The sequence below is a fragment of the Eschrichtius robustus genome, chromosome 4, assembly GCF_028021215.1.
Source record: "Eschrichtius robustus isolate mEscRob2 chromosome 4, mEscRob2.pri, whole genome shotgun sequence".
Taxonomy (NCBI): domain Eukaryota; kingdom Metazoa; phylum Chordata; class Mammalia; order Artiodactyla; family Eschrichtiidae; genus Eschrichtius; species Eschrichtius robustus.
In genome coordinates, this window is record NC_090827.1 from 148,250,463 (window position 1) to 148,277,748 (window position 27,286).

The 27,286-nt window shown below is 45.5% G+C and overlaps 1 protein-coding gene across 5 annotated transcripts in view; it reads left to right on the forward strand.

Annotated features, from left to right (window-relative positions):
• Positions 1-27,286, forward strand: part of TBC1D14 (TBC1 domain family member 14) — a 100,470-nt gene that overhangs the window by 28,434 nt on the left and 44,750 nt on the right. For 4 of the 5 annotated variants that reach the window (XM_068543476.1, XM_068543477.1, XM_068543478.1 and 1 more), the window contains exon 3: positions 15,138-15,258. In XM_068543476.1, the coding sequence (XP_068399577.1) occupies positions 15,138-15,258 (121 nt within the window). Of the gene's footprint in view, positions 1-6,627; positions 6,678-15,137; positions 15,259-27,286 lie in introns of those variants that run through there. The other variant, XM_068543480.1, reaches the window with a different exon arrangement.

Genomic DNA, 27,286 nt, shown 5'->3' on the forward strand with positions numbered 1-27,286 from the left:
AAAAAAGTAATAAAGAGATCTGGAATACTTAACTTTTAAAATCTAAATAGTTTCTTTTTCGGCTCTATTACTGTTCTAGAATTTGGGAGAAGACCCTCCCCCCCAACAGTTTGGTCTCCCTTGTCAGGTCACCCATCAGAGTAGGTTTCAGACTGCATGTGTGGCATCCACACCTGGGGTGTCTGCGAAACTGGCATGTTTCTTCTCGGAGGTTTTTGTTTTTTGTTTTTGACGATAAACCTTCTTTACCTATGTTTTCTTACAGCTTCTCTTTGTTTAAAAATATGTAGGAAAATTTTGGGCTTTTTATGTTCATCATTCTGTTTTAAAAGTCCTTTCCACTTTTACACCTACTACTAATTTTCCTTTTTACTGTTATCTCCTTACAGACTTTCTATGAATTTTAAACATAAAAATGGGTTTTGTTTCTACAGCTTGGCATCCTGCTTTTTTACTTATAGAAAACATTTTCTCACATGATTAAAAATTAATTGTTCGTACAGTTATTACTATCTTTGTGGTATTCCGTCCAGTGAATCATTTACTTATCCAACAATAAGGAAATAGTTTTTTTTCCTGCTTTTTGATGATAAAATTACCTGTGTGCACCTCAGTGTGCATTGTGTGCATTTCAGATGATTCCCTGGCACAGACTCCCAGAAGTGCTTCTTGCTTCCTGACCACGGTCCTGACCCCGGTCAGCTCTGATCTGCCCTCTCCCGAGGTGATGACGGCAAACCTCTGGGAGCGCTCTGTCCTTGGTGCAAGTTTACTGGCAGTGAAAGTCCAGCCTTTGTTTCATGAATGAGGAAACTCTCAACGAGAGCTGATGGACTGTTAGAATTGCTCGTAGCTCTGGCCTCAGGTTACTGTAAATTGACGTTTGGGAGGATTTGTCCTTCCAGGTCCTACGGTCTACAGAATGCAGAGATGCCTTTGGCTTCCTCCTCTGCTTCTCCTGGGCCCTTGCTCTGGCTCATGGGACTGAATGCTCTGAGCCCAGCATTGCTGGTTCACACTGCCCTGCCTTTACCTGAGAGTCTCTCTTCCCCTCTGCTCTGTGTCCCCTTGGCCGATTTCTGCACAGCTTTACAGCCCAGCACAGCTGATACCTCTTCTGTGAAGCCTTCCCAGCGTGGCCAGGGCAGAGGCAGCTTCCTCCTGGCATTCCGCTCTCTGTTCCTGCAGCCTCGCTTAGTCTAGTTTTGTTCTGTGTCTTGCTCTTACTGTGAGCCTCTCAGGGACAGGGCCTGGGTCTTTGTCATCCCTGATGCCCAACTGATGTCCAGTCAATGTTCTTGACTGGCCCTGGAACATTAGAACGTGGCTTGGTTCTGTTCACTTGCACAGTATGGACTCTTGTCCCTGGAGCCGCATGTAAGAGACTGGTTTGTTTTAATGCCCACGGGCAGGGCCTGCTTTGTGTACGCTCTGGGCTAAGCGTTTTCCACACGAGAAAAGATAGGGATCTGCTGGGTTCCAGCAAATCCAGGGGACGTGGCCTGGATATGCTGCAGTGGAGGGAGAGGGCACACCAGGTGAGCTCCAGAGCTACCTGACCAGGTAGCCTGGTTAGTGGAAACAGAGGAGACTGGAAGACACTAGAAAAGTTTACACTGTAAGGCAGGTGTTCACAGTTTGGTTTTACTCTAGTGAGTAGAATTGTTGGAATAGTTTAAAGCAAAATCTAAAAGTAATTCACTCTTCATGGAAACTGCTGGAAAGGAGTTAATCTTAAATTTGTATGTGTAGATGAAAGCATCAATTAAAGAAACAAGATAGAATAGGAAGGGAACATTTATTAGCTAAGGAGCAAAGTTCTCAGCCCTTGCAGCACAATAGAATTGTTCGGGAAACTTAAAAAGCAAACCAACAAAAAGTGTCCAGGCGCTGCCCTCAGAGATCAGTTTTAATTGGTTTGGGGTGAGAGCTGGGCATTAGGATTTTTGAAAAAGCTCCCTACGTGATTCTAGTTTGCAGCCGGGATTGAGAACCACCAGGGGAAAATACTGGTGACTTAAGTCCAAATCCAAGCCTTTCGGTTTACTGCGTGACCTTAGGCAAGGTTATGTCTCTGAATTTCCTCATCTTGAAAGTCACACGGAAGCCCGTTGGGGATGGGGACCTGTGTCTCTGGTCGTCATCGATTGTATTCCCTGAACTTGACACAGCCTCGGACATGATCAGTGCTCAATGTGTACTTGTCGAATGAAGAGAATAACATGTATGACGCGGGTCAGGATGAAATGAGATGAGATGCTTGGCCCTGTATAATGAATGAATGCTTTTAGTGTTACTGATAAGCACACTTAACAGTCGCAAACCAGGTAACTGAGCGGTGGTGCCTCTGCTCCACTGAGAAAACTGGAGAGGTTCATTTCTTACCCAAAGTCAGGCAGCTTCTTGTGAAGCTGGGATCTGAGGCCGCATCTGCTTGACGCCGAATCCTGTGTTTGCTCTTTCCGCCTCAGGGCAGATCTTATTCCTTATGTTCCCTAAAAGTGAAAGAACGTGGCCATATCATCCCTTCTCTCAACTTGTCGCTGCGGTCCCCAGACCACTCATGATTTGTGATGCTTACAGATTGTTACTGACTAGCAACTCTGCTTTTCCTCTCTTCTTTAGTATTCAGTCGGAGATTAAGAATAAATTTGTATTTTTTTCCTTAGCAACGTCTGTACTACATTACATAGGCATTTTCACCCTGCCTTCTCTTTCTTTCTCTCCTTGTAAAAACCTAAGCTGGTGTTAGAGAAGGCATCTCTATTTAATTTTTCCTTCCTGTATTTAGATGTTGGGAGCGTTCGAAGGAGATTTCAAGGAGGTCGTTACGCAGGAGAACACTGGATTTTGTTTTGCACTCTGACTTATCAGTGAGAGGTGCACAGGCGGGAGTGCGTTTCAGGGTTAGTTAATGAATTACCTGCTAATGCAGCAAATCCAGCAGGTTTTATGCCAGGCCTTGGGGGTACAAAGACCAAGGAGGACCCCTCCCCGTGTAGTGGGAGGTGATGCATAAATAACTAACATACAGTCCCCAGCTCTCTGTCAGACATCAATGTAAAATCAATGTAAAAGTGCTCTTGGGGGCACAAAGGAGGGACTCGGGAGGAAGGAGGCCCATCAGCCTGGAAGGCTCCAGAGGAGAGTGGCTGTAGCTGAGTTAGTGTTTGTTGAACATGGACAATGTGAGCCCTCACTCGTGTGCCCTGGAGAGTATCCCCAGTGCCCCCAGTCACACCCCTTCCTGGTCAGCACCTCACTCCCCAGAGGCAGCCATTGTTTTGAGTTCCGTCTCCCTGGATGAGTTTTGCTTTTTTTGGATGTTAGGTAAATGGAGTCATACAGCATATACTTTTTTTTTTTTTAACATCTTTATTGGAGTATAATTGCTTTACAATAGTGTGTTAGTTTCTGCTTTATAACAAAGTGAATCAGCTATACATATACATATATCCCCATATCCCCTCCCTCTTGAGTCTCCCTCCCACCCTCCCTATCCCACCCCTCTAGATGGACACAAAGCACCGAGCTGATCTCCCTGTGCTATGCGGCTGCTTCCCACTAGCTAGCTCTATTACATTTGGTAGTATATATAAGTCCATGCCACGCTCTCACTTCATGCCACCTTATCCTTCCCCCTCCCCGTGTCCTCAAGTACATTCTCTACGTCTGCGTCTTTATCCCTGTCCTGCCCCTAGGTTCTTTAGAACCATTTATTTATTTATTTTTTTAGATTCCATATATATGTGTTAGCATACGGTATTTGTTTTTCTCTTTCTGACTTATTTCACTCTGTATGACAGTCTCTAGGTCCCAGCATATACTTTTGCATCTGGCTTTCTTTGCTCTACTTTGTCTGAGGTTCACCCAGGTGGTCATTGTGTGGCAGCAGTATTTGTTTTCCTTTCATTCTGTATAGTTTTCAGTTGAACAAATATATCTCTTTATGTTCTCCTATGGATGGATGTTTGATTTGTCCCGCTTTTGACTACTGGGGAGAATGCTAATCATAATGTCTTTTGGTGCACATATACCTCAGGTGGAATCGCTGGGTCTGCTTTAGTGGGCACTGCTAAGTGGTTTTCCAGTGTGGTTGTACCAGTATATACTTGGACTAGCAATTTTCAATTTTCTGTTTTTTTTTTTTTTTTTTTTTTTTTTCTTTTTGCCATTCTGGTAATAGGGTAAGGGCATTTGGTTTTAATTTACATTTCTCTGATGACTAATGATTTGATGCACTTTTTTATATCATATTGACCATTTGGCACCTTCCTTTGTGACCTGCCTATCTGGGGTTGTCTTACTGATTTGTAGGTATACTTTCTGTATTCAGGAGGAGGGTCCTTTGTGAGACATACGTATTGCAATATCTTCTCCTGCACTATGGCTTACCTTTTTATTCTCTTAATGTTTTTAACTTTTGTTTTCTTAACTAACAAAAGTTCTTAATGGTAATGAATTCTGCTTTATAGAATTTTTCTTTTTATGGTTAGTGCCTTTTGTGTTCTGTTTAAGAAATTCTGTGTTATCTTCTAGAAGCTTTGTTTTGCCATTACCAACTAGATCCATGATCTGTCGGAATTAATTTTCTGTTATAGTGTGAGGCAGTGAGTGGTTGATGTTTATTTATTGTAAAGATTATCCATCCCACTGAGCCTTTGAAATAAATCCGGTGACTGTATATGTTCCGTCATCTATTTGTCCTCTCACTAATATTCTTTTAATTACTATTACTATATAATAAGTCTTAATATCTATAGAGTAAGCCCTCCTACTTTGTTCTTCTTTAACATTGTTTTGGTTATTCTAGGTCCTTTTCATTTCCATATAAATTTTAAAATCAATTTAGCAATTACCACAAAAAATCTGCTGTGATTTTGTTTGGGATTATGTTGAATCTGTTGGTCATTTTTTACTATATGAAGACATCTGATCTCTGAATATGGTATGTCCTTCCATTTATTTAGGTTTTTAAAAATTTCTCCACAGTACTTTATAATTTTTTTTATGTAAAGGTCCTGTGTTTCTTTCATTAAATTTATTCCAAGATATTTGTTATTTTTTGGTGGTCTTTAAAATGTCATTTTATAAACGTTCGTTGGAAGTGGAGTTAATTTTTGTGTGTAGACCTTGAATCCCATGATCTTGCTAAATTCAGTTGTTCTGATAGTTTATCTGTGGAGTCTTTCGGATTTCCTCTGTAAAAAATCACGCTGTCTGTGGATGAGTTTTGTTTCTTTCCGATTCTTATACCTTTTATTTAGTTTTCTTGCCTTATTGCATGACTAGGAACTCCCATACAGTGCTAAATTGAAGTGGTGCTGGCAGAATGCCTTGTGTGGTGCTGGTCTCTGGGAAAGCTTTCACCATTTCATCATTAAGTGTGATTTTTGCGGTAAGATACCTTTTATCAGATTTCTTACTTTATAATAAATATTTTTATCAGATTAACGAAGTTCCCTTTTATTCCTAGTTTTATGATTTAAAAAAATCATGAATATGTTGCATTTATCAAATGCTTTTTTCCTGCATCTGTTGATGGTTATATGTGTTTTCTCCTTTATTTTGTTTATGTGGTGAATAACATATTTTTCTAATGTTAAGTAAGCTAACTTTGCATTCTTAGAATAATCCCAACTTGTTCTTGATAGATCATCCTTTATATCTGTTATTGGATTTGATTTGCTAATATTTTGTGTTTTTAAAAAATTTTTCTGTATTCATAAGAGCGTAGCCTGTAATTTTCCTTTCTTATAATGTCCTTGACAAGTTTTGGTATCAAGATTATGCTGACCTTATAAAACGGGTTGAGGAATGTTCTTCCTTCTGTTTTCTCAAAGAGTTTCTGTAAGATTTTTCTCTGGTGGTTAAACGAACTGACCAGTGTGTTAAAACTCATAGGCCTGTACAGCAAAAACCTGTACAGTTTTATTGTATATGAATTTTAAAAAATAATAAAAAGCTTTCATGGGAATATTTTAAAGTGTTAGGGTTAGGGTTAGGGTTAGGGTCAGGGTCCCTAGGGTTAGGTTAGGGTTAGGGTTAGGGTCACTCAGCTTTAAAATTTTTTAACCCTACTTGAAGTCATGGAGGGAGAATCCCCTAGTGATGGTTCTAATGCAGGTGTTTGGACAGAGATTTATGTGACCGTGTTTGTGACTCACCTAAATACCTGGTTGCTTCTTCACAAAGTGCAGGGTCTGGCCCAAAGGAGTTGCTCAGAGTGGTTCCAGATACATTTTGCCTTGCTTCTCAGTCAGCAGTGCCCGTGGGTTTGGTGGTCGTTCGCCTGTCCTGGCGTGGTGTGGCTCTGGGTCTCGGCAGGGTGCTGAGATGCGAGAGCAGAGCTGTGCTGGGGCCCAGGAACCGGGTCACTCAGCTTTGCTTCCCAGACTGCCCGCACCCTCCCTCCCTGTGATTAGTTAGGAGTCAGAGCCCTGCCTACCCGCACTGCCTGCCTTTCCAGCTGCTCCGCTCCGCCCTGCATGCCTCAACCTTCCAGACGGTGTGGAGCAGGGCTCGGAAGGGCGCCCATGGTGCTTCCTGGGACTGTGGCTCCAGCTGGTCAGGAATGTTTCCAGGGGAGGGTCAGCGCCTCTGTGGCTGGCCTTGCAGACCCGGGTGCTTACCGTAGATGTGATGGCCTGCTCCCCGGCGCTCCTGTTAATGGACAGGTTTGTGGCTGCTGTCTTGCCTTTCTTGCTTTTGTAATTGGAGACTTAACTGGGGCAAGGTTTCTACCACGTTATGGAGGCTTTAACATGATTTAGCCCGCCCACCCCACCGTGGGCGCAGAGTTGTTTCCTTGGATGTTCCCCAGTTTAAAATGGGTCTGATCCAGCAAGGGTGTGCTGTGTGTGTGCCCGAGTTCTTGGGCCTGTGTTTACATCCGTGCTGACTGCCTGCGCCCCCCTCCCTTGCGTGTTATCACTGTTTTTAGGGGATTAAATGTTTAGCGTCAGATGCTACTTGGGTAACATTTTCTGAAAGAGGAGAGACTCCGGGTACTTTTAGTTGTGTGTGGAGCTGGGAATTTTTGGCACAATGATTTTGATCGCAGTAATAACGCCTCAGTGTCTTTCTTACTCATTTCCTATTTCCCACAGCGGAGGGAGAATTTTATCACACAGGAGGTTTGCTTTGCCCAATGCTGTTTTATCTTTGGTGTTTCTGTGGCAGTTGAAGTGGGCTAGCCTCTTCCCCTTGCGTTTTCAGAGGGGAGTCAGAGGCGCAGCGTAAGTATATGTGGCGGTGGAGCATGTCAGTTTTTGAGGGGTGGACATCTGGAAAAAATACCTATGAGGTGGAACTTTAGTGGAATCAGTGGAGATTTTTCCCTTCTCTACCTCAGATGAGTGTCACGATTGATATGTCCCTTGAGAAGCAAATTGCTTAACCTCACCAAGCCTGTGTCTTGTCTGTGTGGTAGTAACTATAATACCTTTCTTGTGGGGTTGTTTCACACATAAGATACACTAGAAGTGCCTGGTGCAGGACCAGTGCCTGACAGGTGATCTGTGATGCAGGAAGTGGTGGAGAAGATACCCATCTGGGCCAGGGAGTTCTCGGGGCAGCTGAATGCTACGTTTCCGTTCGTTTCTGATTGCTTTGGAAGCAGGATTTGCTAACAGTTTGTTAATGAGACAGGAGGGCGAGGGCAAGAAGCCCCAAGTAATTACTGAATTACAAACAGGAGTTCAAGCGTACATTGTCTTGAAGGAGGAGGACTTTAGAGATTTATTTCTTAAGACTCTGAGAAGTTTTGAGAAACCCCTGAGGACCCCTGAGGAGCGTCGGTGGCTTGTGGAACCTGCCCCACCAGGTCAGGGAGGATTGCGTACTTCCATCCCAGCTGTCCTCCGTCTTCTGGGACAGCCCTGACTCCAGACCTGCCAGGGAGCAGCCTTGCTCTGCATCGTTTAGCTGTGTCTCTCTGGGCAGGACTCCTCAACCTCTCCGAATCCTAGCTTCTCCTACTTTAAATGGGCAGGAATAATTCTCATGTAATCTTTATGAAAATTCCCCGAAAAAGCATACACTCAGTAAGTTTGAGTCTTTTCCTATATGCCAGGAACTGTTCCAGACACTAGAGGCACCACAGTAAATAGAAGAGACAGCATTCACCCTCGTGGACTTTACATTCCGGTGACGAAGACAAAATCACAGGTCAATAGTATCTAGGAGTGTACTTGAGTGCCTGCTGTAGGGCCCGCACTCCTATCAGCGCACTCACAGTGCCTTGATGCTCGCGAGCACAGGGACCCAGGTCTAGCACCTCATAGTCTCGTCAGCGAGCATTTTTAATTGCTCCTGGAATCCCCTTCTTTTGGCTTCGGTAACTTGGGAAAGTTAAGTTCGTGGGGGGTGGAGGTGAAGGTAACAACCTCAGCCTTGCAACACCTACGAAGAAAGGGTATTGGTTTTTTGGCTCTACGATCGCTTGTCTAAAAACAGAGACATGGAACGTTGGACATAAGTTGGTGCTGGAGTTTCACCTGCTGGAGTTTCGTCACCTGTGAGCACCGGCAGCCACTGCGTCACTCGTCCCAGGTTTCAGAAGCCAAAGACATAGAATTGGGTTTATGACCACATTAATGATACTTAACCTTCAGGACCCCTCACTTGTACCTAATTAGGTTTCTTTCTTTAAAGAGGATTCCCCAGATTGTGTAAGCTTCAAGGCTCCCCTGATCCTTTAAGCCTGCCTATGAATAGATCATGAACCCTTGGGTTGTTTCAGTCTTTTTGTGACACTTGAAAGAAAATCTTTTTTAAGCCAATACATCATTTCAGCATGATCATGTGCACACTTCAAGTGCTCAGTGGCCGCATGTGGCTAGTGGCTCTGGTGTTGGTCAGTGCAGGGCCAAACCTTTTGTCAGGTGAGGGGTGTTCAAGTCTCCAGGTGTTGTTTTCCCCGCTCACACTCAGCCGCCTTTTGCCTCTTCAGATGTCAGCTTTCTCTGTACCTCCTGTCAGTGGGGCACAGGGGACAAGCCTGCAGCAGTAAGGATCCTGGTGACTTAGAGTGCAGAGGAGGTTGAGGAAAGGGAAGGTGTGGTCAGGATCTGAGCGGGCTCATACCTGACTTCCTGGTGAGGACTGAGATCCTACAGGTCCATCTTGTCCCAGTTAAATGTCAGTAAGCAAGCTTGCTCCTAAATCTGATGGCGCTAGTTTCTTGCGGCATGGCGTCCGCGGTGCCTGTGTATGTCCAGCCCCACGGGGGAGCTGGCAGGACCTGACGCACTCTTACGTTGAACATTACTTTGTCATCGGTGTCCCGTATCTTGTCCTCTGAGTTGGTGCGTATTGAGACAAGAATAAATATTTTGCAAAAAGCCCTGGGATAGATGCCGGGGGAGACCCTGGCTCCTTTTTCTTGCCTCCCTCAGGCTTTCAGGATGAGGCTCTTCCCTTGCAGTTGGATGTGGCTTAACCGTTGACAGCCCCCGAAGTGTGTTTCCTGAGGTGGAGCCGGAGCCTCCTAGGTCACCTTCCTTCAGCCCGCAGTTCTTGAAGCCTTGCCTTTGGGTGCAGAGGGCTGGCTGGGCTGAAGGGCGTTGAGCCTGGGGACAGTCACTCCCTGCTCGCCAGCGCTCAGTCCCCAAGCGGAGTTTCGGTGGCCAAGTGTGTGTGCAAGTGCCTGTGCGGCCTGCGGGGTCCAGTGCCTCGTTTAATCCTCACGACCCCCCGTGAGGCAGGCACTCGTGGCTCCTCTTTCAGGAGCACTTTGAGGGCAGAGGGAACAACATGTGTGACAGTGCCGCAAGCAGCTGGAAGCCACTGAAGGGATTTGGGGCCGGGGCTGCGAGGTCCATCTGTGCTTTCAAGAGACGGCCCTGGCCGCTGTGTGCAGAGATGGCGTTGGAGTTCTGCAGGCGCCCAGGGCTTGTTGGGTCACAGAGCCGTGCCCGAGGGACAGCGGGGGAAAGGGTGGGGCGAACACACGCGGGACCACAGGCCCTTAAAGGCCCGGGCCCGAGGGGGCGGCCAGACCATAGCCATTGGGCCCAGCGGTTTGCAGTTAGCCTGAGGAGAGGCCGAAGGTTTCTAAGCACATAAGGCTGCCTTTTCTGTTGTTCAGTATAGTTGAGGCCCTCAGAGAGTATTCGTTGAATGAATGAGGCCTGGTGGGTTGTTGAGGGGCATCTCCACTCTGGTCCCCTGCCTGTAGAGGGTGCTTCTGGGGCAGGGCTGGTGGAGGCTTGACGCCACGGTCAGCCTCTTGGGAGACATGCTTGTCCTCTGTCTTCGGAAGAGTCTTCAGGTGCTTCCCCTGCCGGCTGTGAGGAGGGTAGATATGAGTGGCCCCTTGGAAGAAGGGGGCTAGTGAGGAGTTAAGCCATGCCCTCTTGCACGCGCGCGTGTGTGTATGTGTGTGTGTGTGTGTGTGGTGTGTAGGTAGGCAGGGTGAGGGGTGCCATCTTGGTGTGCTTGTGTCCGCATGTGTGCAGGTAGGCGGGGCAGGATTCATCATCTGGAGTCCTGGGTGGCTCTCAGTCCACTGTCTCCATGTGGACAGTTTTGGTAAGATTGTCATTGTGCCCTGTGGACTGGAGACAGGGGACGTATCCAGGAACGGCACGGGTTCTTTATTAGCCCTTGGTGGTCTGATTCCCTTCAGGTGCAGGTAAGAGCCTCCTCCACTTCCGTGTTGTTTTTGCCCTTCAGGGACCGAATTGAGGCCATCAGCTGAGGTCCCTAATGCGGCCAATAGAGGAAGTGCTTGCTCTCCTTACGGCGAAGGATTTTAGCCCTCGCACCGCAGGGCCCTTCACTGGGATGCCTGTTTCTCATCGCCTCCTTGGCACGGTGCTCAGGCGCTCCCCTGGAGCCGTCACCCCCCGCTGGCTGCCTCCCCCCAGGAGCCAGCTGTGGTGCTCTCCTCTGCCACCCCCTGCCCCGACCTCTCCCAGCCCCCCGCCTTCCACCGCCCCTCCTTTCCAGGGGGACTCCTACCCCTGCTCAGAGGCCACCTCTGTGTAATTCGCAGTCCTGGGCTTTGATTTTTCCAGATACGTCTCTCTTGCCTTGAGCCCTGCCTTGAGGGTGCCCACGCGTGTGCCCCACCCTTGGAGGTGGCCCCCGCTGGCCTTGGGGCGGCTCCCACCCTGTCTCCTCACGTCCCCTGCAGACACCTATGCTGGCTGCTCCATTTGCGAGCAGACACATGCTGGATAGAGTGCTGGGGATGCAGAGATGACTCTGCCCTGCCGTCTGGGCCACCCCACCCCAGGGGGAAAGGTGTGTGGAGAGGGGAGCAGACAGAGTACCTCCAACAAACACAGAATAACTTGGTGAGTGCTCTAGAAACGGCTGGGCTGGTGGCAGCCAGACAGGGAAGGCTTTGCAGAGTAACCTGAGTTCAGTAAGTGAGGACTTGCTAAAGGAAGCTTCAGTCACACAGCCCCCGTGTTCTGCCACCTGGTGAAGTGTCAGGGATGGCGGCTGTGACCACTGCCTTCTCCAGCAGCACGAGAGCGCTCTTAGGCATCTGAGGGCCAGGCTTGGGCTAACGCTGTGGTCACACAGCTCACGTGGGGACCTCCCGAGGGATCCACAGTCGCGTCTTCCCTCTGGGCCCTCCTGGACTGGGGAGGAGCCTTGCCACTTGCGGGCATCCCTGAGGGCTCCTCTGAGACCCAGTCAGGAAGGCAGCACAGGTGCCGAAGGGACGGCTCGCCCCGCCGCCCGTGTTCTCTCACTGCACCTGGCCCCCGGAGTGGGGTTGGGTCGTGTGATGGGCAGAGGCGGGTCCTTGGGGCCACCTGGCTCCTGGGCCCAGCAGCCAGCTCCATGCCAGGCTCCCCATGACCCTCGACCTGAAAGGGGAGCAGGGGGCCAGAACTGTTTTCTGGCTGGGCTTCCCCGCTCCCTGTGCCTGCACCAGGGCTGCAGATGGCACAACAGCTGAAGCCAGGGAGGGATTCCTTTCTGCTCAGAGCTCCTGGTACTTGTGGTGACTTCAACTTCACAAAAAATAACACATCCAAAGATACCTTTTACAGACCTTTCAAAAGTCATGGCCCATTATGTATAGCTTAAGCTCTTATGCTAAAAATAATTCTGCAACTCTGATTTTTTTGGCCTCGCCATGCGGGATCTTAGTTCCCCGACCAGGGATCGAACCCGCGCCCCCTGCACTGGAAGCACGGAGTCTTAACCCCTGGACTGCCAGGGAAGTCCCACAACTTTGATTTTTGATAAACTTTATCTGCACTACATTTGTGTGAAATTATGTAGCCTTAGCAGTGGGCGGAGAAACCAAGGCTTCTGTTCCTCCTGGTTCACCTCCTGCTGGTTGGTCTCAGCGAATAGCACCATCGTTTACACTCAGCCTCCCAGATCACAAAGCCCAGACTTCGTTTGAGTTTCCCCGTACCCAGTCCCTTCTGAGCGGTTCTCTACTGTTACCCCTCTAGACCCTCAGCAACTCACGTCCCTCCAGAGTAAGGTCAGGGTCCTTTGGGAGGTGTACCTCTCACCCCTGGCCCCTCCCCTTTCTGGATGCGTTTGGTTTCCTCACCTTTTGTCCCTTGCACCCAGTTCCCTTCCTCAGAGGCAACTCCTTTTTAGCAAAATGTTAGCCTTTAGTGAATCCAGGCTCTGGATGCCCAAATTCTTAGAACCTTTCTGGGTGGCTGAGGTTTTAGCTTGGTTTTAATTGCGTAAGTCTTTCACGACTGGCTGAATCTTAGATGTTCAACAGGTTGGGCCTGGAGACACCTCAAACTTCAGTTCTTACTAATGTAAATAGAAGTTGCCTTGGGGTATGAAACCATTTCTGAAATAGGTTCTATTATAACCACAACAGAAAAACAAGGAAGAATACAAAGAAACCTTGTTTGAAAGTTTTTGTATAATAACTTTTTTTAAATATAATTTCAAATTTACTGAGACTTTGCAAGAAAAATACAAGGAACTCCCTTATGTCCTTTACCCAAATTCACTAGCCATTTACATTTCACTCCAGTGTTTTATTCATTCTGTGAGTGTGGTATCTATTCTATGTAAGCGTATAAGAATTTTGAGGAAGCATTAGAAGAATCATTTGGAGGCATCATGCCTCTTTACCCCTAAGTATGTCAGTATGTTTCCTAAGAACAAGGGCATTCTCTTCTGTAACCGGAGTACAGTTATCAAGATCAGGAAATTTAATATTAACCCAATGCTGTTCTCCTCTATACTCTATGTTCCAATTGCGTCCGTTGTCCCGATAGTCTTCTTTATACCTTTTTTGGCCCATGGTCCAGGATGCGGTACAGGATCCACCTACTGCATTTAATTGTCAGGTCTCTTTAGCCTCCTTTTAATCTGGAACAATTCTTCAGCCTTTCTCTGTCGACTGAAAAAAAAAAATGCACAACCTAAAAGTTGAGAATTATGTTTTATTTCGTGGCCTTACTGAGGACTATAGCCCAGGAAGGCAGCCTCTCAGATAGCTCTGAGGGACTGTTCCGAAGAGATAAGCAAGGAGCCAGGATATATAGGCGTTTTTTGCTGAAAAAAGCAAAAACAAAAAACCCTGCAGTTGAACATCAAAAGATGACTGCTAATCACAAAAAACAGACATCTCAAGTTAACGATTGTATGGGGAGATGTAGGAGTCTGGGCTGATTGAAATTATCCCTTTGGTGTGCATCTTCACTATCTAGGGCCAGTATCCCGGTTTTCCTCCATCCAGAATCCCCTCAGGGCGCCCCGTTGAGATGGCTACAGTGGCTGATGGCTGGACTGCAGGCAACGTTGTTTGTTTACCGAAACGACAGGCACTGTTTTTTTGTCCACATGTGACACTGACATTTTTAGAGTCAGATTCATTATTTCATAGGCTGTCCCTCAGTTTGGGTGTGTCTGCATTTCCTCATGGTTACATTCAGGTGATGCATCTTTGGTAACCACTGTCGACATGGTGTGTTGTTCTCAGCATCAGAGCAGGTGACATGTGCTGTCCATCCTGACATTGGGGATGCCAGCTTTGATCACTTGGCTAACGAGGTTTCTCGACTGTAAAGTTAACTATTTTTGCCTTTGTAATTACAAGTAATTTGTGGGAGGTACTTTCAAACTATGTAAAATTCCTTTTCTTCATCCGACTTTCACCTACTAGTTTTAGCATCCATTGATTAATTCCTAACCCCATCAATCTTTCTCTACTTATTAGGGGGCATTCTAAGAGTTTTCCTTCCTCCTCTATTTGTGTATTTGTATCCATATCCACTTGGGCTCATGGATTTCTTTTTCATTTGATGGGTTATAATCCCATTATTTATTTTGATGATTACATTGTTCCGGATTTAGCTAGTGAGAGCCCTTTTCAAGCTGGGTACTGTTTTCATTAAACTTGTCCCCATATTTCTTTGAGCACCTTCTTTCTAGCACACAAGATGCTTCATGCTCATCTTATACTTTGCAGTGAGCCCTAGAAACCATTTGTTTTTAATGAACGCACCAATACAATGCATTCCAAAACATAGTTTATTTTGTAGTACCATTTAGGATTTATTTATGTTATCTGGGTTTGTTTACATGTTGTTGGGAGAGAAGACCTTGTGATAATCTCATGAGTGGCTTTCTTTTTATGATACATGGAGACTCTTTATAAATAGATAATATAGATTTACCTTATAGATAATTTAAACTAAGCTAGAGGTTTAAGTAGTAAAACAACTGTTACCCTTTGAGCACTGATCATGTACCTGTAATTTTAATTCATATAGTGACCCGTGTTAGACATAAGGAAACTGAGCCTCAGAGAGGTTAATATACCGGTCAGAGTCACACAGCTAGTGAGTGATTGAGCCAGGGTCTCAATTCAGTTTGGTCTGACTTCAAAGCTCACTTTTTTGGATATGCTTTGTTACGCTATAATACATTTCCTTACTCTAAATGATAGAAATTGTACATGTTATTGTTGAATAACAAAAAACTTATTGTGGTTCAAGGTCTTTTCACCTGCTTCATAATTCTTTGTCTACATGAAAATCAAATCTGCAGAATTAAAGTTTGTGATTCATCACATTGTTCTCTCAAAGGAAAGTCTACCTGTTTTCATTAGAGAGTGAGTCGGCTGTCCTAGTGTTTCTGTAAATACCCAACAACTCCCTAACCCTTTTATTTTCTTCCTATAGGAATTTGCTTGCTAGAAAACAAAATGCAAGACTTGACAAACAAAATGACTTGGGATGGAAGTTATTTGGAAAAGTACCACTCCGAGAGAATGCTCAGAAAGAGTCAAAGAAAATACAAAAGGTATACAAGATACAAAAACACAGAAATATGCTGTGCAGCATACATTTATGAACCATGCAAAAATGACCATTATTGAGGCTTTGAAATTGGAAAGCTTTGTTTTAACTTGCATGCTAAGTACCTAAAATTTAAGTCTGTCTTCAGAATGTGGATGACTTTAACCTTTTTCATTTCCTATAGCTTGTATGCACACATAGGAAAGCTCAGTTGAGAGAGCTGGGCTTTAGATATTTATAACTTGATGAAATTTAATCAGTTTTTTTTCAATAAGAGTTGCAAATGTGTTTACTATCAAACTTTTATTAATTGTGTTTGATGTTAAAGAAGTCTCCCTCTCTGATCCCAGGGGTTTCTTGGGAAGGACTTAATCCTTCCAATGCTTCCTTGGACCAGGAAACCTAGGGCCACTGTTACCCAGGCTGCAGTATGACCTCTTCCCCTCGCGGGCCGACGCTGCCCACGTGTCTTGGGGGGAGAGGATGGGGTTCAGGGTCAGGCCAGGCCTGTGCAATCTCACCACCGCTGGGCTACTTCGCTCCCCGTGGAGGGAGTGATGCTAGCCGCTGGAGGCGTGTGCTCATCTTTACAGGGAGGGGGGCTCGAGCACAGACTCAGCCAGGCCGGGGGTGTCAGCGGCCTCGGCAGCCCTGATTGTTACCACCTGCATCTTCTGCTTGGCCCTGGGTCTCAGCCATCCTAACAGTGCGGTGCTTGCCCGGTGCTGTGACACTGCCCCGCAGCAGCCTTACCCCCCAACCTCAGTTTTGTATTCACGGACAGTTGTTCAGCAAACACTTCTAAGTGCCAGCACTGGAGTTAGAGAGATGGCACTGCACGCAAGCTCCAGAGCACTCCTCTGGTGAGGGAGTGATTCCAGCGCAGGTGTCGCGGGGAGCAGCATAGGTGCGTGGGGAGGGAGGCCGGGCCTGATGGGTGAGGCGGCACAGAAGTCTGAGTTTAAAGGTGTGACAGAGAATTAATAGTGATGGGGATCGTGGACTGAGTGATTACTATGTCCTGGCGATAAATGAGCCAGCACGTGGGTTTCTAGTTCATTTAAAACTCGCAAAAACCTTATGAGGAAGGCACTGTTACTGTCTTCATTTTACCAAAGAAGCCCTGAGACCAGGCTGACTTGTGCGGCTAGTAAGCGGCAGAGCTGGAGTTCAGCCCCAGGCATTTGGGCGCCAGGGCCCTCGCAGCTGCTCTGCCCCTGCAGGAAGAGAGGGGCAGGTGCTGGGCGGCTCGTGCAGCGTGAACTCAGGGAGCAGTGAGAGGGGCTGTCCATGGGGCCTGTGGGGCGGGATGTGATGCATTCGGAACCTGTCTGTAACCTGGAGGCTCTGGGGAGCCCCTGAAGGGTTTTACTTATGTAGGGAGTGAGGAGGTCCCCTGGCGAGTGTGGCTCTTGGACTAGTCCAGGTGGGAGACAGTGGGGTCTGGCTCGGTGCAGTGGTGGCAGTGGGGCTGCAGAATATTGCGGCCCTCTGAGTATAAACATGTGAGGTCCAGGGGTGCAGTGTGTGAGCACGTGCTGGGGCTCTGGCTTGGACAACAAGCTGGCTTTGCACATATTTCATTTTTTATGCCTCGTCAAATTAAAGATGTTTTGAATGTTGTGTAGTGTTCCTTATAGCAGTTTGCTGGACCTAGGAAACTCACAAAATAAGTCAGTGTCGGAATTCATTTTTATAGACTGTTACGTTTTGAATTTGAATCACTTATTGTGTAGGCTTGTTAAAATAGCATACAATTAAAATATGATGCGTTTGTATGCAGAGCTAAGCTATACATTTCTTAGGAAACTCAGTAGCTAAGCTGTTATAAAATTTTTAAAGAAATCTACGCTTTTCAAAAAAGTAACCATTATGCTAAATAGATTTTCCCATGGCTCTTAATGTCACTTGCATCATGTTTGAATTTCTTTGTTATGCGTGTCGTACCCTGTTTTTTTTAAGGTGAAGATGGATTATATTCTTGGACTTAAAGGATTTTTGTGAACTGAAATGACTAGGTCAGCTAATTATGTAGTAACACAGTACTGCAAAGAAGAGGACCATCTGGCTCTAACCATCAATAATAAAGGATGTAATCGTACCTGCAGCGTCATACAATCCTGCCTCTGTCCTGTTTGCTCGTGCTTTGTATCTCTGGCCCTCTCATTTGTCACCCTGTCCCCTCCTCCCCCAAGCTGGCAAGGCCTGAGAGGGATCCAGAGCCAGGGACCTGCCCCTGGGAGGAAGCTCCTGGGCACCACGCTCGAGCTGGCTGCTGTCACAGGTGTCGGCTCACACAGCCTCCCCTCCCCACTTTAGAGAGCCCATCACTGGGGTCCGAGTGTCCAGACTTGTGATCCCAAATGGTGACAATAACTCTAGTTAGAGCTAAAGCATAATTAAGATATTTAGTAAACTCTAATTCCTTTTCCCTTTCTCTTTGGAAGTTTTTTGTACTTGAGAGAAGTAGCATCACGTAGTGATTTAAAAGCATGGACTCTGGAGTCAGACTTACTGCGTTTGGATCCCCGCTCTGCTACACTTTGGCTGTGTGACTTTGGGCAAGTTCCTTAACCCTTCTGAGCCTCATTTTCCTGCTGTTTAACATTAGGAGAATAATAGTACCTACCTCCGAGGTGGTGAGGATTAAATGAGTGAGTATACATCATGTGCTCCAAGCAGTTATGAATGTCGCAAGTGCTAGGAAGTGTTTGCTGGTATTATTGTTCGTTTCCTGTGAATGAGAAATGGACCACAGTGTGAGAGGGTGAGCCTGTGCCCTCCATAGATCCCTTAGTTTGCTTGTTCAGCAAACCTTGCGCCATTTTGGGGCCAGGTCTTGTACTGGGCACTGGAAACACAAAAGCGGGTGGGTAGACATGTCTCAAGGAGCCCGTGGTGAGCCGAGGGTTCAGGTACGAACACCAGCCAAGATCTTTGGACTTGAAGGCTCGGGTTTGATTTCCGGCGTCCCCTCTTCTTGTCCGTATGACCTTGTTCCAGTGACTTCTCTGTTTCCTCATCTGCAGAATGGGCCTGTTAATTTATAAATTAACAGATAATGTATGTGAAGTATTTTTGCCCAGCGTTTAGCACAGTGTGTGGCCCGGAGTTAGTACTCGGGGTGTGGCTGTCATGACCTTTTGTTAATAAATTGGCCCGTGAAGCGCACTGGGCGCTGTGTGTGGTTTGCCCAGGGCGCTGTGGGCACAGCTGACTTCACTCTCACTGGGTCACATTCTCTTGGCTTGGGCCTTCTTTTTTGGCTGCCATTTTTAAGGAAATGATGAAATGTTATTGATACTTTCAGTTAACTTTTCAAATTTCATAAAAATTTTGAAATGCAAGTAATTTTCTATCAGCTTGCATTATGATTTTTCCTAGGGGAAGCAAAAATGACCAAGAATAACTATGAGAATCACACTAAACCAGTGGTTCTCAAATTGTGATCCCCAAGCTAACATCATCATCACCTGGGCATTTGTTAGAAACACAAGTTCTCGGGCCTCTCACCCCAGACACACTGAAACAAACTCTGCGGCTGGGGCACAACAAGTTGTGTCTTAGCAAATGCTCCAGGCATTTGTTCTAATGCACACCAAAATTTAAGAACCACTGCCGTGTGAGAAGGGAATGCTGGCTATTAGGAGGAAAATAGCCGTCTTTGCCCACAGCGGGTTAAATAATGGGCCCAAGTATGCCATGTACACTTTTGGCAATTGCTGGTGGACTGGCGAAGCTCTTGAGAATAAAGCTGGGGAGAATGTATTTGAAGATAGCTGCCTTCAGGTCTCCTGTCGTTGGGTGTGTGTGGACCAGGGCTCTGGCCAGCTTGGCGCGGATGGCGGTGCTGTCTCAGAAGTACAGTCCTTTGTTTTGTGAATGAAGAGGAACCTCCTTTCTTGGATTCCATGGTCCTTTCACGGGTTCCACAAATTTGAGACATTGTGTGGATCAATCCTGGTTATTATAATGAAGGGCAAAGACTCATTCGGCCCCTGCCTTCACTGGAACTTACCAGGGGTCGGGGAAAGAAAGATTTGAACAAATAACCCTACAGATAATTGTAGCTGTGATAAACGTTGCGAAGGAAAAGTAGAGTGCAGCCATCCTGAGACGCTTCTGTACCACTGAGCACATTTCTCTGAGACTGGTTTCCAGGTGACCTGCAGTTGCTAGGTCCAACGGTTATTTCCCTCAGCCCTGGTCCACTTCTCTGCTCCTTGGGAGGCTTCCTTACCGTGGCTTCCAGGTCACCACACTCTTCCCCCTTTTTCAGTTTCCTTTGCTGGGCGCCCTCAGCTTTCCAGCCCTCTGAACATTAGGGTGCCTCTCGAGCGCTTCCTCATCTGTGGGCGCCTCTCGGAGATCTCCGCTGGACTCAGGCTGTAAATGTCATGCCTACGCTGACCACCAGCCAGGCCCTCACCCCTGAACTCCAGACGTAGGCAGCCAGCTGCCTACTGGACAGCTCCACCTGGTCGTCTGATAGACATTTCGTGGTTAACAAGCACCGAGCTAAACTCTGATTTTCTTTCTTTCTTTTTTTTAAAAATTAATTTATTTAATTAATTTATTTTTGGCTGCGTTGGGTCTTCAGTGCTGCGCACGGGCTTTCTCTAGTTGCGCCGAGCGGGGGCTACTCTTCGTTGCAGTGCGCGGGCTTCTCATTGCGGTGGCTTCTCTTGTTGCGGAGCACGGGCTCTAGGCACGAGGGCTTCAGCAGTTGCAGCATGCGGGCTCAGGAGTTGTGGCTCGCGGGCTCTAGAGCGCAGACTCGGTAGTTGTGGTGCACGGGCTTAGCTGCTCCGCGGCATGTGGGATCTTCCCAGACCAGGGCTCGAACCAGTGTCCTCTGCATTGGCAGGCGGATTCTTAACCACTGCGCCACCAGGGAAGTCCCAACTCTGATTTTCTTTTTCCACTCTGTCGGACCTGTTCCCTTTGCAGCTTTCCCCATTTTGGTAAATGACAGGCTTAGCCTTCTTTTTCAGGTCTGAAACTTTAGAATTGCTCTTGACTTCTCTTTCTCATACCTCGCTTCCAGTCTGACAGGTGTTTTGTTTTTGTTTAGGCTCTGTGGGTGAATCCGATGTGCCGTAAGGTTTGAGAAGTAGTGACTTGCTGGGAAATTTTGAGCCTCTGCTCCAGTGAGGTCGTGTGGATGAAATCTTCTTAAAGAGGTGCTCCTGGTGTAGCCTTGGCAGGAGGTGGTTGTGGCTTTGTGGTCTGTTATTGGGAAATGGGGAATGGGTTCCTTTAGATAAGTTAGTAATACTTCTCAGTTATATTAACGTGTAAAAGATGTATAAGATATTAACAAATTAAGAAAAAGGAAGCTGACTGTGATTTTCCCATCAGAAACCATGGAGGCCAGCAGGAAGTGATTTCAGCATTTTTAAAGTGCTGAAAGAAAAGAACTATCAACCCCAAATTCTATATCCAGCAAAAATGCCCTTCAGGAATGAAAGTGAAATAAAGATCTTTTCAGATAAAGGAAAACTGAGAGAATTTGTTGCCAGCAGATCTAAAAAAATTACTAAAGGAAGTTTTCCAGACAGTAGGGACATTATACTAGAAGGAAACTTGAAACATTACGAAGGAAGAGGAATAGAAATGGTAAATGTCCAGATGAATACAGCAGACCATTGTTCTCTTAATGAGTTCTTTTAAATATGTTTGGTTTCAGCAAAAAGTATAATGTTGTATGGGGTTTTCAGCACATGTGGATGTAATACGTATTACAAATAAAACACGAAGGAGGAGGGGATATGATGGTAAAGTTTCTACATTCCACTTGAGGTGCTAAAATATTGATTCTAATTAGATTGTGAAAAATATATATTGTAAATCTCAGATCAACCACTAAACTACACAAAGAGAGAGTGAAAAACACAGTATGTTACAATAGAATTCTCAAAAGTTCCAAGAACTGAAATCAAGACAGGAAAGAGGAAATAGAGGAAGGAAAAATAGAAAACAAATAAGATGGTAGGCCCAAATTGAAATATACCAATAATTTACCTTAATGTAAATGGTGTGAGCATACCAATTGTGTGTCTGAATGCTCAGTCCTGACAGATTGCTGTCTAAAAGAAATTCACTTCAAATATAAAGCAGGCAGTTGAAATTAAAGGATGGAAAAAGATAACACTACCATGAACACATTAGTCAAAATGAAGATGGAGTAGATACATTAATATCAGAAAAAGTAGACTTCAGAGCAAAGAAAATTACCAGGGATAAGGTGAGATGTTACCAGTGAAGACATGACATAATGCTATTAAATGAGTGTGTACCTAATAAAAGACCTGCAAAAATACATGGTACAGAACCCGACAGATCTGAAACAGGTAGACAAATCCATAGTTACAATTGAAGTGTCAGCACCCCTCTTTGTAATTGATAGAACTCTTGACAGAATTAGCCAGGACATAGAAGAACCTACCGTCAATGAGTTAACGGACATTTAGAGAACGCTCCACCCTCCAACAAGAGCACAACACACATTCTTTTCAAGCACACGTGGATGGTCACCAAGATAGACCGTAACCTGCATTATAAAAGAAACTAAATCGGAAAGGATTAAAATTACACAAAATACGTTCTCTAACCACAATGAAATTACACTAAAACAGTGACAGAAAGATAACAAGGAACATCTCCCCAAACTTGGAAATTAAACAGGTAACATATTTCTAAATATGTTTTGGAACAATAACGATGTCACAAGGAAAATGAGAAAATATTTTGAACCGAACAAAAACACAGTCTATCAAAATTTGTGGGATGCAGTGCTTAGAAGGAAATTTATAGCATTAAACCAGTCAGATTAGAAAAGAAAAAGTTCTCCAATCTAATTTTCTACCTTAAGAAACTGTAAAAATAGCAAATAAACCCAAAGCAAGCAAAAGGAAGAAAATAATACACATAAGAACAGAAATCACTGAAATTGAAAGCAGAAAAATTAATAGTCAGTGAAACCAAAAGCTAGTTCTTGGAAATTATCAACAAAATCAAATGCTAATAAAACTGACAAAAAGAGAGGAGAACCAAATTATCAGTAAGAGGGATGAAAGAAGGAGATACTACTATAGACCCTGAAGAAATTAAAAGGATAATAAGAGAATGTTATGAATAACTCTACGTACATAAGTTTGATAACTTAGATGAAATGGTCCATTTCCTTGAAAATCACAAATCACCAAAACTCACCCAGGATGCAATAGATAACCCAGGTTGTCCTGTAATTATTAATGAAATGGAAATTTTAGTTAAAAGCCTCCCCAAAAAGAAATCTCCAAGCCCAGAGGGGGTTTCATTGATGAGTTCTCCTGCATATTTGAAGAAAACTAACACCAATTTTCGAAGAGGAAGGAGTGACTCATAATATGAAGCCAGTATTACCCTGATACCAAAACCAGACAAGGACAGTACAAAAGAAGCACATTGGAGGCCAGTATCCCTTATGAAGACACACACAGAGTCCTCAACACATTATCAGCAAATTGAATTCAGCAATACATTTAAATGTGGCATTTATCCAGGAATGCAAAGCTGGTTTATTATTTGAAAATCAATCAGTGTAATCCACTATTTTAACAATCTTGGGCAGATCTCACAGGTATTATCTGACTGTAGGAATCCAGTCTCAAAAGGTTACGTATGTGCCGTATGATTTCATTTATATGATATGCTTAAAGAGATAAAGCTGCAGTGCCAGGAGTGGGTACTAAGGGAGAGCATGGATGAGGTTTTGGGGAGGATGGAACTGTCCTGTATCTTGATTGTGATGGCTGCAAGACAGCGTGTTTTAATAGTCATAGAACTTACCCACCAAAAAGCTAACTATATGTTAATTTAAAAAATAAAACTAACATGAATGAATGACTCAATCAGTCAAGCAGTTAGGGTACTTTTGACCCAGCATTTCCACTTCTAGGAATTTATCTTACAGATGAGTTTCTGCAACTGATGGTTTTATAGGGTATTGATTGCGAAAGATGGGAAGATTACAAAAATGATTGATTAGAAAAGACCGGAAGCCATCTAAATGCCTGGCAATAGGGAATTGGTTAAATTCCTAAACGCAGTACAGTGCATACCTTAAAAAAGCAAGCTGAATAACCATTAGTGTGCTCTGTATGCATGAGATACATGCATATGCTCGTAAGTGCGGATACTGTATCAGGAAGGCCCCTTAGGAAACTGATAATAATAGCATTGCTTTGGAGAGGCGAATGAACTGGGGGAGGAGGGAGACCTACTTTCACTGTTTACCCTTTTATACCTTTTGGATTTTATTTTGTGTGCACGTCTACGCTAAAAAAAGTTTTTAAAAAGTATGCAGAATGGTAGACAAAAAAGTGTTAAGGAATTTGGGCAAAGGACCACAAGACGAAACAAGAGCCTAATGGATACGCCAAACTACAGCTCACAAATTCCCATGTAGCTCATAGAGGCACACTGCAAATTTGACACTGAGCTTCTTGGTGGTAGGGCAAAGAGGGAAACTTTACCCAGCTAGTGGTGATCCAGAGTAGGAAGCTGAGGCTGTTCTGGAAATTATGGCTTGTCAAGGTGGTAGACGGCACGCTGGTACAGGATCAGGACCTTTTGGTTGAGGGTGAGTCTATCAGGAAATCACCTCATAAAATGTCTAAGTGCTATTAATTTTGGATTTTAGAGAGGCAGCGAGTTAATTACGTATCACATTTCTACATGATGCCTTTCTGGAAGAGAAAGAAAAGGGGAAGAGAGAAGAAAGGGAAATAGCAGCGTGGTCATTTAATTTGAACTTTGTTTTTATTCTATGGATAGATTGTCTCCCACTGTTGTCGTGGCAACAGTTAGTTGATCTGAGGAGTATAACTCTCTTACCTCAGATGCCTTTAATAATATAAGCTGAAGTTCTAGTGCATAGTGCTTCTTAAGGTTTGCTTATTTTTCCAAATGTGGACACTTCCCCGTCAGTCTGAGAGGGCAGCATTCAGAGCACACTTTCAGTCTCACTGCTGTGGCTCCCAGGAAGAGATAGGAGTTCAGAGAACAGGAAATGGACAGATCTTTACTGGGACCACTAACAGTGCTGGGGTCACAGGGGTCTTAGGCTTGGGAAGGCAGGGGGCCAGGGAAGGGCTCTAACTTTGGGATCACAGAGCCCCTTGTCTGTGTCCTGATTCTGTCACTCATAGTCAGCTGTGTGACTTTAGGCCGCCGACTTGACTTTGCCTCTCTGACCTTTGGTCTCCTCCTCTGCAAAGATGATGCCCATCTTGCCTGTGCTCATGAAGGTTCAGTAGGACAAAGTGTGGGTGTTCCCGGAGCAGTGGTTGGTGTCCAGTGGGAGCTCAGTAAAGGTCAGTGGTTTCTCTCGTTCTGGTCTTACATCATGGCTACATCTTTACTCCTCTGAGTGGATAAAAACAAAAACTTTGCTGTTGCTCAGGCGTGTTCAGTGTGTTTTGGAAATTGCAGTTGCCAAAATCAGTCTTGGATTCCATCTGAAATGGCTTAAAAATTGTTCTTTTTTTTCAAATTATAAAAAACAGTTCATGAAAAAATACCTGTAAAATACCCAAATGATGGCGGTGGGCAGAATCAAACGGGAAAGCCCTCTTCACCCGAGACTCCACAGCCCCTTCCGCGTTGTAGTCTCTGACCGTTTAGTGCCCACCCTCCCAGGCCTTTCTCTGAGCCAGATTACATTTGTGTACATTTCACTCACATGCATACGTTTGTGAGAGGGTTGTGCAGCTTCTGTCTGGTGTGTACACGATCGGTTCTCAGGAGACCTGCCCAGCACTGACCTTGAAGGTGCCGTGGCTGGGGCTATTCGGAGGCGACCGTCCGTGTTCTGAATCCACTTTCTGACTGACTCTGGGCTCAGGCGATAGTGTCTGCAGCTGGGTGGCCTGTTGAATAAGCTGAACCAGAAAAGTACGTTTCATGGAAGTAGCTGAATTGAGGCAGCTTCCTAGGAAGGCCTGGGGAGGTGGCCCTTGGGAGCTTTCAGATGCTTTTGCCCTTCCCCCAGCAATTTAATGTGTTGATATGAAAATATTGACAGCCAAAGAAAACTGCTTTTTTCACATTGTTCTAAGTCCCGATGGAAGGTTGAGATTTTAAAGTATTTGATAATCTCTAAACACTGTTGGATCAGCAGGGGAGATGCTTCTTGGGTCTTTTCCAGGCCCGGCTGGCTTGTCTTGGGCTGTGGTGCGTGGTGCAGGGCCCGGAGCACAGCTGGCCCTCCCGAGGAGGCGTCATCGGCAAGCGCCCGCGTAGACTTGGAGAAACCTCAGATTTGAGAAGAGCAAGGCTGTTAACCTTGCTTTCCGTTAAGTTTCCTCTAAACTCCCCTTTAAGTTGCTTGTCTAAGTTGGACTCAGAATGTTACTTAACATCTTGTCAGCGTGTGGAAGCACTTTGGGTAGAGTCTTCTCTTTGGTGCTGGAAACTCCGTGGTATCCCTGATTAACAGGCAAGTGTTGCGTTTGTTCCTTGATCTTATGCCTGTGTCTGGTAGTTAACATGGCCTTAGGGCCACGAAGGGAACACTGTTTTGGGATCCTAGTTCAGAGGCAGTGCATCAGGGGAGTTGATAGAAAGAGGATCTGGAGCCAGACTGCCTGGGTTTAAATCCCGCCCTGCACCTGACCAGCTGTTACTTAACTGGGCAAGTTACTCAGAGCCTTAGTTGCTGCATCTAGGGAGAAGAGGGGGGTAGGGGGGATGATGCTGATAGTACCTATATTCGTTTCCTGTTGCTCCTGTAATAAATTACCACAAACTTGGTGGCTTAAAACAATTCAGATTTATCCTCCTATAGTTTGGGGGTCAGAAGTCTGAAATGAGTCTTCCAGATTAAAATCAAAGTGTTGGCAGGGCTGGTCTTTTTAGAAGCTCCAGGAGAGAATCTGTTCTTTCTTTTCCAGATTCTATAAGCTGCTGGCATTCCTTGGCTTGTGGCCAAGGAATTTCTGTTCCCATCAATACACTGCCTTCCCCTTCTGTAGTCACATCTCCCTCTGCTTCCATCTTTTTTTTTTTTTTTTTTTTAATATATTTATTTATTTATTTTTGGCTGTGCTGGGCCTTCGTTGCGGCTCATGGGCTTCCTTGAGTTGCAGCGAGCGGGGGCTGCTCTTCGTTGCGGTGCGCGGGCTTCTCGTCACGGTGGCTTCTCTTGTTGCGGAGCACGGGCTCTAGGCGCATGGGCTTCAGCAGTTGTGGCACGTGGGCTTCAGTAGTTGTGGCTCGCGGGCTCTAGAGCACAGGATCAGTAGTTGTGGCACACAGGCTTAGTTGCTCCGCAGCATGTGGGATCTTCCCAGACCAGGGCTTGAACCCGTGTCCCCTGCATTGGCAGGCGGATTCATAACCACTGCGCCACCAGGGAAGTCCCTGCTTCCATCTTTTAAGGACACTTGTGGTTATTTTGGGCCCACTCAGATAATCAAGGATAATCTCCCCAAATCAAGGTCCATAACGTTAATCCCATCTGCAAAGTCCCTTGTGCCATGTAAGGTAACAGTCACAGGTCCCAGGGATTAAGACATGGGCATGTTTGGGGGCCGTCACTCAGCCCAGCACAGTACTTACCTCATGGGATTGTTAGGGTTGAATGAGACTCATCGGGTCCTAGCTCAGATGCTCCCTCCTAGGTGGTGTCTTCTAAGAAGTTTTCCCTGACCACCCCATCTGAAGAACCACACGCCGTCGCCCCATCAGTTGTCACTCTGTCACAGAACCCTCAGGTATTTTCTGCACAGCCCATGAAACCTAGGACCAGACCTTGTTTGGTTCTCACTTTATCTCCAGGGCCCAGAATAGTACCTAGCTTTAGTGAATGGTTAATACAGGTTTGTTAAATGGATGAATGTCAAAATTTCAAAACATACCACTTTGTAGACTTTCTTCTTATCTCTATGACAACAGAGACATTTCCCCATATCATTAAATATTCTTCCATGATCTCGTTTTTACTCACTAAGTAATGGCCTTTGTGTAGCTGTATCATGGTTCACTTA